At 53.2% G+C, this 10843-nt stretch overlaps 2 protein-coding genes across 6 annotated transcripts in view; one reads left to right on the top strand and one right to left on the bottom strand.

The window, feature by feature from the left end:
• Positions 1 to 218: 218 nt before the first annotated feature.
• rln3b (relaxin 3b) lies at positions 219 to 1261 on the bottom strand. Its single transcript, XM_056587164.1, has 2 exons — positions 1087 to 1261; positions 219 to 481 (listed from the first exon to the last, which is right to left on the bottom strand). Exons 1-2 carry the CDS (start codon positions 1259 to 1261, stop codon positions 219 to 221), a joined length of 438 nt encoding a protein of 145 aa, XP_056443139.1.
• Positions 1262 to 2013: 752 nt separating this feature from the next.
• rfx1b (regulatory factor X, 1b (influences HLA class II expression)) overlaps positions 2014 to 10843 on the top strand; it is a 21303-nt gene continuing 12473 nt past the window's right edge. For 2 of the 5 annotated variants that reach the window (XM_056587159.1, XM_056587156.1), the window contains exons 1-5: positions 2014 to 2161; positions 3483 to 3833; positions 9216 to 9310; positions 9418 to 9504; positions 9879 to 9949. In XM_056587159.1, coding sequence (XP_056443134.1) covers positions 3509 to 3833; positions 9216 to 9310; positions 9418 to 9504; positions 9879 to 9949 — 578 coding nt within the window. In that variant the 5' untranslated portion in view covers positions 2014 to 2161; positions 3483 to 3508. Of the gene's footprint in view, positions 2162 to 3482; positions 3834 to 9215; positions 9311 to 9414; positions 9505 to 9878; positions 9950 to 10843 lie in introns of all 5 variants that reach the window. The other 3 variants (XM_056587158.1, XM_056587155.1, XM_056587160.1) reach the window with 2 other exon arrangements.

The raw sequence follows: 10843 nt of genomic DNA, 5'->3' as shown, positions 1-10843 counted from the left end.
GGGGCAGTGGGAGGACCAGTAGACTGAGTATGGGGCAGTGGGAGGACCAGTAGACTGAGTATGGGGCAGTGGGAGGACCAGTAGACTGAGTATGGGGCAGTGGGAGGACCAGTAGACTGAGTATGGGGCAGTGGGAGGACCAGTAGACTGAGTATGGGGCAGTGGGAGGTCCATGTATAGGTCCAGGTATTGTAAAAAGCTTGGCTAGATTAGGGGTCTCAGCAGAGTGAGCTGATCTCACTCTTGCTGCAGCCCCACTTGCAGCAGGCGTTGGACAGCCCCACCACCACGTCGCGCCCCTTCCGGTCGGCGCTGCGCAGGGCCTCCAGCACCTCCTCGGAGACGGGCGAGCGGGCGTAGCGGCTGAGGCCTGTGGCGGCGGGGTCCTGCGTCTCCCCCTTCCAGATCTGGGTCTCTGAGGCCTGCTGCTCGCTGCCGATCTGAGGCGTACCCCAGGGGTCCTCCTCACCCATCACACCTGCTGGACCATTTGTGACATCAGGAAGGAGATGGAGTTGTTCCAATACCGATACAAGTCTCTGAATTAATTCCGATTCAGTCTAAAATGCAGTATTGGGTATCGGCGAGTACGCATGTCACTTTGCCGGTCCGACAGCATCACATGGCTCCTTTACTACACAGAGAACACTCAACGCTATGGTGCTATGCTGCGTTCGTTAACGTCGGAGGTGGGAAGTCGGAACGGGAAAAGCGTCATCTCCGGCCGACATGGGCTCGAGCTGCCAAGCCGGAAAAACATGGATGCTCACACTTAACCAGAATAATACAAATGTCTTACTATAATTTAACTAAAATTCATTTTTGCTGACTGTAAGTCAACCGACTTTACATGGCTGTCATGGTAATAGAACCCTTCCATAAGAACAAGTGCTGTTAGTAGTTACAATGCTAGATGCTGTATCCGTATACTTGGTATTGGTCGATACTCAAGTTCAGGAATCTGATTCGGGAAGGAAAAAGGGTCTGGGAACATCTCTAGAAGTAGCAGAAGACATTCACCCGCAGAAGCATGCTTTTCCCAAACTGCATTCCAAGGCCAGATTACAAACCCAGACGGAGTCTCACCAGAATCCCCCAGGCTCCTCCTCCAGCGAGATCCCCCACAGGTGAAGATGACCGCTCTGATGAACTCTCTGCCACACAGCTTCACCCCGTAGAAGGAGGGGGGCCCCTCGTTGGGTCTAACCCCACCCACCAGCACCAGCAGCAGACCCAGAGTGACGACCGCAGCCTTCCACATGGTGACGGAGAAAAACAGACACTGCTAAGAAGTCAATCAAAGGACTCTGGCTAGATGTGTGCAGTATGAGGGTGCTTGTTGTCTGTTGTGAACAGGACCCCTTTTATAGTTCCCCAAGCCTTTCATAAGATGACCACAGCCCCCCTCCACACCCCATAGCTATCAGAGATAAGACAGAGACCTTTAGGGGTAACAATGCCGAGAGAAAGGGAAAATGTGTGATCCATGATGTACGTTGTTGGCGGTGATGTCAGAGAGGTCCACTGTATCCAATCACCTGTGACCTTTAACTTACTCCTTTGTCCTTCCAATCAGTTAGGGCCTTCCGATTCTGAACAACATATTATATTGTTATACTGCTTCCTGGCAGATAAACAAACACAGAAACTGAAAAGTATTGAAGATTGAAATATTTTCTTCTACTTCATAAAATATGTCAAATATGACCAGCCTTATAATATGAATAAACGGGACAAAATATGAATACATGTTACTGTATGTTATTTCATGCTACACAAAATACCAGAATGACATTCAATAACAGTTAATAACGATATTACAAAACAAGGCAGCCCTCAACGTTCATAACTCATGTGATTGACAGGGTGTATAATCAAATGTCACCAGTATGGTTGCTTAGCACTAACTCTATGGTCTAAATAAATGACATAAACGGTCGACCTATGACTGAACGAGCAGTGTAGGGATCGACGACCACCTCCGAAGACAGCCAATCAGAGCCCGGGAGGGGGCGGACCCCGGTGGGTAGCAACAGTTGCCCCGGTGAAGACAGGCGCCATAGTCACGGTAGTCCTGGCGACGACCACTAAGCAACGACAATCAACAACTGTCCAAATCTCGAAGGAACAACTTTTCGGACAATCCAAGTACAACACTGGGGTAACTTAAACATGATTCATTTCAATTTCTTATCTTAATGAGTACAAAGCGCGTTCCCGGGTGTTTCAGTGTCGCGGTAGCGCGCGGCTGACGGAGTGTTGTCATGTCAACCCGATAGGAGACAAAATGGCGGAGGGGGGAATCTTACTCCTCTTACCTCAGATCGTTATGGAGATCGAACAATGTTTTTAAAATAGTTTTACAGGATATGTGTATGAGCAGAGGTGTGTTGGTGCTTGTTTGAATACTGCAGTACGAGGAGGCAGAAGAGTAGCTGAGTGTTAACTTAAGGACCAGCGGGTCTCCTGACTTGTTGACTGCCCACTAGCTCCCAGGCTAGCAGAACAGCTCACAGTCACATGTTAAACACGTCTAACATGTTTATCATGTTAAACATGCTAACACACAATGACACCGAAGTGGTCGAGATGGTGCTGACTGGCGGACATTCAAATTGAATGTTTATTTTGAGTAACTTAACACAAAGTTTCGGGACTTGACATGGAGGTTGACCCCGTGGATACACAAAGTGGTCTGGTGGTGTGTTCCAGATGACTCGGACACCAGCCTTCCGAGTTTCAAGTGGAGAAATCTGCCAGCTTTCTTGCGGCATTTCACGGAGGCATTTTAAATGCTCTTACACACTTGTTTACATTGCTACTTTATTCCAGTCACCAATTTATGCATTGCATGGTCTTGCTGTGCGTGCAATAGAAAGTTAAAGTTGTGTTGTTTGTTTTTGAGCTGAGTTGCTAAAGAGGTTAATGTAGCTAACATAAACAACTAAGAGTCAATGACATATCAAAAAGACGAATGGGAATGCTATAAGTGCTACGAGACAGGAAATGAAGGCTGGTGTCCGAGGCATCTGGAACACACGAGGTTTGCCTTGTACTGTGGGAGGGGCTTCAGAGTGATCGACACGTCTGATGGCGTTAGCTCGTTATACTGTGGGAGGGGCATCAGAGTGATTGACAGGTCTGATAGTGTTAGCTGAGTGCAGCTGCCACTCCCACTGTGGGAGGGGCATAAGAGTGATTGACAGGTCTGATGCTGTTAGCTCTGAGTGCAGCCGCCACTCCCACTGTGGGAGGGGCATCAGAGTGATTGACAGGGTATCCGATTACTGCTCTTCTTTCACTTCTCGTTAATGCTTATGGTTATTCATCAAGTGTAATCACGTTATAACATTTCACTATTGTAGTTTATGAGTTATTAACATTTCATACACATCAGACCGAATATGGCTCTTTTATTCTTTGCTCATTCACTGTTTTTGATATTTTCTGTCATTGAGCGTCGTCTGTTATCTCTTTGCCAGTTCAGTGTCTCCGATCGCCAGTTGCCATGGCAACTTCCGGATACTCTGAGGACCTTCAGTCTCAGCAGGGCAACACAGTAACCATGGCGATGCCTGCCGCCGCCACGCCCTCGGCTTCGAAGCCCGCACACTTCCTGTCTGAGATTTCGCCAACTTCTGTCGCTATTACGACATCTAACCAATCAGCAGCCGCGTCCAAATCAAGACAGGAAGCCCTTTGTGCCCAGGTCACCGCCACCATGTCCCAGAAGGCCGTGCTGCTCCCCGGCGCCACGCAGCAGTACAGTGCCACCGAGGTCCAGAAGAGCAACGGGCAGAGCTCCCCTCAGTACATTATCGTGACCGTCACAGGTGAGGGGGATGGAACACACACACGCACGCACAGACACACGCACACAGACACGCACGCATGCACAGACACACGCACACCCACAGACACGCACGCACAGACACACGAGACCTTGAATCGTCCAACATGTGACAGAATATAGCTGTCATCTCCAGTCTGCTCCTCACTGACCGACGGCTCCAAGGGCCTGACTCTCAGAGCAGCTCCGCTCCCTGCTCCTCCTCCCCCTCTTCCTCCTGCTCCTCTTCCTCCCCCTCCTCCTCTTCCTCCCCCACCTCCTGCTCCTCTTCCTCCCCCTCTTCCTCCTCCTCCTCCTCCTCCTCCTCTTCCTCTTCCTCTTCTTCCTCCTCCTCCACCTCTTCCTCCCCCTCCTCCTCCTCCTCTTCCTCCCCCTCCTCCTCCTCCTCCTCCTCTTCCTCTTCCTCTTCTTCCTCCTCCTCCTCTTCCTCCCCCACCTCCTCCACCTCTTCCTCCCCCTCCTCCTCCTCCTCTTCCTCCCCCTCCTCCTCTTCCTCCCCCACCTCCTCCTCCTCCTCCTCCTCCTCCCCCTCCTCCTCTTCTTCCTCCTCCTCCTTCTTCCTCCCCCTCCTCCTCTTCCTCCCCCACCTCCTCCTCCTCCTCCTCCTCCTCCTCTTCCTCTTCTTCCTCCTCCTCCTCCTCTTCCTCCCCCTCCTCCTCTTCCTCCCCCACCTCCTCCTCCCCCTCCTCCTCCTCCTCTTCTTCCTCCTCCTCCTCTGGGGCTCAGAGCCACTGAAAGGGGACATTTTTTTAAAGCGTAACCAGTGCAGGAGAGATGCGCTGTAATATCATCTGGTTCTGACAGCATTAACATGGATGGATGGCCCTGGATGCTGTAGGACTCACTACTGGACTGGTGTGTCCTGGTGGGGAAGGGAATGCATTCTGAGAATAGCCTAATGAGGCCGGTTGCTAGGAGGCAGAGCAGCTAATGAGGGCCAGCGGGGAAAGGCAGTGATCTCCTGCTGATGTCTTAAGAGAAGAGAGGGTTCTCTATGTAGAAGAACACAGACAACAAATGTTATGGCATGAACTATCCCCTTATCCTGCAGCAGTTCATGTTACTGTTATCGTTTCTTTGACGTTTTGCCGCAGGCAACATGTACGGCCTGCCGACACGTTTGTGATTTCTATAGTAAGTCAGTCATTGAATTCTATTTATGTCTCTATTTCTTGACCATTGATTAGTGCTGTTGGTCAGCAGGTCATGAGACGGTGGGCATGAATGTGATTCGCCCGTGCTCGTATTCTGAATGTTTATTTTGGGCTGGGCTATTAATGGATTTTTTTTTTTTTTTTTTTCTTCCTCTCAGGCTAGTATGAAGTAACACCTATGCACTTTCAGAGAGAGAGAGAGAGAGAGAGAGAGAGAGAGAGAGAGAGAGAGAGAGAGAGAGAGAGAGAGAGAGAGAGAGAGAGAGAGAGAGAGAGAGGAGAGAGAGAGAGAGAGAGAGAGAGAGAGAGAGAGAGAGAGAGAGAGAGAGAGAGAGAGAGAGAGAGAGAGAGAGAGAGAGAGAATTTGACTGTCTGACGCAAGACCATTCGGGGCCAGAAATCTTAACTTCAGCCGCAGCCTGAGGACTTAAAGGATCTCTCTGTTGAGGCCCACGTCCAGATGTAAATCAGCCCACATGTTTTTATTATCTCACCCCCTCAGGGTGTGTTATTGGCAGCCATTTATTTTGTTTGACACTTCTGGAGGGAGAGAGACGGGGACTGTTACGGAAGCAAGCTTGTGTCAGGGCCGGAGTCAACAGGCCCTTCAACAAGAGCCAGCCGTATGTCAATGCCTCGCCAACCGCCTGTTTGTGAACGACGGGGGAGTTGAAAAGAAATCATGGCTTATTTACATCTCTACATAGACGACAGTAACCTGGGCTCTCAACAGACCGGCCAAAATGTATACCATGAACGGTGTATTTGTTGTTGCGATGCTCCATCAAATCAATCAATGTCGGTGGACCACAAGGGTTTATCTTATTCTACAGTAATGTTACATCTCACATGCATCAAGATTACCGAGAAGTCAAATGAGTTCTCAGTGATGGGGAAAGGGAACTTCCTGAAGCCAGCTCGCTAAAGCCCAACCCACACCGGCGGCGCTGCAAAGAGAACGCCTTCAGGCCACTGTCCTACTCCCTAGCCCCCACCGCCCCACTGTCCTTCAGGCCACTGTCCTACTCCCTAGCCCCCACCGCCCCACTGTCCTTCAGGCTACTGTCCTACTCCCTAGCCCCCACCGCCCCACTGTCCTACTCCCTAGCCCCCACCGCCCCACTGTCCTTCAGGCCACTGTCCTACTCCCTAGCCCCCACCGCCCCACTGTCCTACTCCCTAGCCCCCACCGCCCCACTGTCCTTCAGGCCACTGTCCTACTCCCTAGCCCCCACCGCCCCACTGTCCTTCAGGCCACTGTCCTACTCCCTAGCCCCCACCGCCCCACTGTCCTACTCCCTAGCCCCCACCGCCCCACTGTCCTTCAGGCCACTGTCCTACTCCCTAGCCCCCCACCGCCCCACTGTCCTACTCCCTAGCCCCCACCGCCCCACTGTCCTTCAGGCCACTGTCCTACTCCCTAGCCCCCACCGCCCCACTGTCCTTCAGGCCACTGTCCTACTCCCTAGCCCCCACCGCCCCACTGTCCTTCAGGCCACTGTCCTACTCCCTAGCCCCCACCGCCCCACTGTCCTTCAGGCCACTGTCCTAAAGCTGTTGTACATCCCGGCTTGATACAAGGTCCTGTGCATATGGAGATTGTTGATGCACTAGATGAATAACTCCACAATGCAAAAAGACTGAGCAATGACAGTAAATAATGTGAGTAAACCGTAAACAAAGGGCCCGACAGTACATAAGGTAACTATGAATTAATGTGACTATCATTGTTATCACAAAACACAAAGTTTGTTGATCTGCTTCTTTCAACACGTAGCACAACTAGGGTTCGACCGATATGGGTTTATGGGTTGATCCCTCGTCCCCACGGCTTCCTATTGGCCAATCGACACTCGTGGAATGAGCACGGTGGCGCCTCAGAGCCGCTGTGCGGCGGGCTGAAGAACCAACGTCCTGCTGTGAAGGACGGCTGTAACAGCAACAGGAACCACCGTCCTGCTGTGAAGGACGGCTGTAACAGCAACAGGAACCACCGTCCTGCTGTGAAGGACGGCTGTAACAGCAACAGGAACCAGCGTCCTGCTGTGAAGGACGGCTGTAACAGCAACAGGAACCACCGTCCTGCTTTGAAGGACGGCTGTAACAGCAACAGGAACCACCGTCCTGCTGTGAAGGACGGCTGTAACAGCAACAGGAACCACCGTCCTGCTGTGAAGGACGGCTGTAACAGGAACAGGAACCACCGTCCTGCTGTGAAGGACGGCTGTAACAGGAACAGGAACCACCGTCCTGCTGTGAAGGACGGCTGTAACAGCAACAGCAACAGGAACCACCGTCCTGCTGTGAAGGACGGCTGTAACAGGAACAGGAACCACCGTCCTGCTGTGAAGGACGGCTGTAACAGCAACAGGAACCACCGTCCTGCTGTGAAGGACGGCTGTAACAGCAACAGGAACCACCGTCCTGCTGTGAAGGACGGCTGTAACAGGAACACGAACCACCGTCCTGCTGTGAAGGACGGCTGTAACAGCAACAGGAACAGGAACCACCGTCCTGCTGTGAAGGACGGCTGTAACAGCAACAGGAACAGGACCAGGACCAGTGGCTATGATCACAGAGATGGAGTGGCTGGTAATTACAAAGGGAATCAATGTTCAGACAGGAGTTGGTCTCTGCCATGTTGTGGACACGTCCGGTAGACCAGTACCACAAACCACCCAAAGGACCATGTTGTTGTGGATGGTACTGCCCCTCCCAGCCCCTGTGCTGGACGGATAAAGGTTCGATAATAAAACATGAGATCTGAGGCAGCGGCCATCCAGGGAAGATCCTGCAGCACTAGGAGGGGGCGGGGAGACCGGGTGGAGGTCGGTCTCACCTGCCCCCCCCATCAGGGTGGAGGTCTGTCACCTGGCCCCCCCCATCAGGGTGGAGGTCTGTCACCTGCCCCCCCCCCATCAGGGTGGAGGTCTGTCTCACCTGGCCCCCCCATCAGGGTGGAGGTCTGTCACCTGGCCCCCCCCATCAGGGTGGAGGTCTGTCACCTGGCCCCCCCATCAGGGTGGAGGTCTGTCTCACCTGCCCCCCCATCAGGGTGGAGGTCTGTCTCACCTGGCCCCCCCATCAGGGTGGAGGTCTGTCTCACCTGCCCCCCCCCCCCCCCCCCCATCAGGGTGGAGGTCTGTCTCACCTGGCCCCCCCATCAGGGTGGAGGTCTTTCTCACCTGGCCCCCCCATCAGGGTGGAGGTCTGTCTCGCCTGCCCCCCGTCCCATCAGGGTGGAGGTCGGTCTCACCGAGCCCCATCAGGGTGGAGGTCTGTCTCACCTGGCCCCCCCATCAGGGTGGAGGTCTGTCTCACCTGGCCCCCCCATCAGGGTGGAGGTCTGTCTCACCTGGGCCCCCCCCATCAGGGTGGAGGTCTGTCTCACCTGGCCCCCCCATCAGGGTGGAGGTCTGTCTCACCTAGCCCCATCAGGGTGGAGGTCTGTCTCACCTGGCCCCCCCATCAGGGTGGAGGTCTTTCTCACCTGGCCCCCCCCCATCAGGGTGGAGGTCTGTCTCGCCTGCCCCCCGTCCCATCAGGGTGGAGGTCGGTCTCACCGAGCCCCATCAGGGTGGAGGTCTGTCTCACCTGGCCCCCCCATCAGGGTGGAGGTCGGTCTCACCTAGCCCCATCAGGGTGGAGGTCTGTCTCGCCTGCCCCCCGTCCCATCAGGGTGGAGGTCGGTCTCACCGAGCCCCATCAGGGTGGAGGTCTGTCTCACCTGGCCCCCCCCATCAGGGTGGAGGTCGGTCTCACCTAGCCCCATCAGGGTGGAGGTCTGTCTCATTTAGCCCCATCAGGGTGGAAGTCTGTCTCACCTGCCCCCCCCCCCCCCCCATCAGGATGGAGGCCTGTCACCTGCCCCCCCCATCCTCCTCCACCCTCCCCATGCCTCCATGCCTCCATGCCTTATCTCCCTCCTCCTCTCATCTGATCTGTGTGTTTACCTGATGGAGGATCACTCTTCCATTGGGGGAGATTAGCTGTCCAAGGCCCCTCGCCCAGCGCAGGATATAAGGAGCGCCTGCAGCAGGATCACCCCGAGTCCCTCTGGCACTCCCAACACGTCCCCGTTCGGTGCCATGTTCTTTAACGGGGTTTACTGTGATCTGGACGGCGTTTACCGTAAGTACGTGGCCGGTCTCTGGTAGGAGTGTGCTCTGATGACCGAGGCCTCATCGAGTGTTTCTTTGTGTTTGACTCAGAGGGCTCCGTCCAATCCAATGACAGCGTGTCAGAGTCCAGCCCCCCCGCTGGGGTCCCCACCCAGGTGGTCCAACAGGTGCAGACGACGTCGCAGGTAAAGAAACAACTCAAAGACACATTCTCTCTCTGTGGCTCACAGTGTAGCACATGTTTCATTATGTACGCTCTCATTAACGATGCAATATCCTCTGTCACCAGCAGAGGTCAGTGCTGCAGGCGGTCGCTCAGAACTCTAAGAGGAGTGCAGCTCACCTGAACAGCATACAGACGGTTCACCTTAACCAAGAGGTAACAACAGCATAGACACGGTTCACCTTAACCAAGAGGTAACAACAGCATAGACACGGTTCACATTAACCAAGAGGTAACAACAGCATAGACACGGTTCACATTAACCAAGAGGTAACAACAGCATAGACACGGTTCACCTTAACCAAGAGGTAACAACAGCATAGATACGGTTCACATTAACCAAGAGGTAACAACAGAGGAAGCCTTCTAGTGGCTGATGTCATTCAGGGTCAACTCTGAACACATTTGAAAAGGCTGTTATTCTTATAAGAAGTGGTACCAGCCGTTATATTCTGGAGTGATGAATGAGGTGCACAGTTCAGAGCAGGTTAGGGTTACTGGGCTACTGAAGGTCTTAATGTGTGTTTCAGGTGGACCCTGTGTACTCAGGCCAGGTCCACTATGTGGACGGGGACTCCAGCTACACCTCCTCCCCCACTGTGTGAGTAGACTGCCCCCATCTCGCCTCCTGCGTACTCCAACCAAGGCCTTACCCAGTACACACATCGTGAGATCCTCAAACTAAAGCTGTCTGTCTGTCTGTCTGTCTGTCTCTGTCTGTCTGTCTCTCTCTGTCTCTCACTGTCTGTCTCTGTCTCTGTCTCTGTCTGTCTCTGTCTGTCTCTGTCTCTCTCTCTCTCTCTGTCTCTCTCTCTCTGTCTCTGTCTCTGTCTCTCTCTCTCCCTCTCCCTCTGTCTGTGTCTCTGTCTCTCTCTGTCTCTGTCTCTGTCTCTCTCTCTGTCTGTGTCTCTGTCTGTCTCTGTCTCTCTCTCTCCCTCTCCCTCTCCCTCTGTCTGTGTCTCTGTCTCTCTCTGTCTCTGTCTCTGTCTCTCTCTGTCTCTGTCTGTCTCTGTCTCTCTCTCTGTCTGTGTCTCTGTCTGTCTCTGTCTGTCTCTGTCTGTCTCTGTCTCTCTCTGTCTCTGTCTGTCTCTGTCTGTCTCTGTCTCCCTCTCTGTCTGTCTCTGTCTCTGTCTCTGTCTCTCTCTCTCTCTGTCTCTCTCTGTCTCTGTCTCTGTCTCTCTCTCTCTCTCTCTCTCTCTCTCTCTCTCTCTCTCTCTCTCTGTCTCTGTCTCTGTCTGTCTCTGTCTCTGTCTCTGTCTCTCTGTCTCTCTCTGTCTCTGTCTCTCTCTCTGTCTCTGTCTCTCTCTCTGTCTTTGTCTCTGTCTTTGTCTCTGTCTCTGTCTGTGTCTCTGTCTGTGTCTCTGTCTGTGTCTCTGTCACTGTCTCTGTCACTGTCTCTCTCTGTCTCTGTCTCTGTCTTTGTCTCTGTCTCTGTCTTTGTCTCTGTCTGTCTCTGTCTCTGTCTCTGTCTGTGTCTCTGTCTGTCTCTGTCTCT

The sequence above is a fragment of the Gadus chalcogrammus genome, chromosome 3, assembly GCF_026213295.1.
Source record: "Gadus chalcogrammus isolate NIFS_2021 chromosome 3, NIFS_Gcha_1.0, whole genome shotgun sequence".
In the NCBI taxonomy this organism is placed as follows: domain Eukaryota; kingdom Metazoa; phylum Chordata; class Actinopteri; order Gadiformes; family Gadidae; genus Gadus; species Gadus chalcogrammus.
The sequence above is the reverse complement of the archived record's forward strand: the minus strand, read 5'-3'. Positions and strand labels throughout refer to the sequence as shown.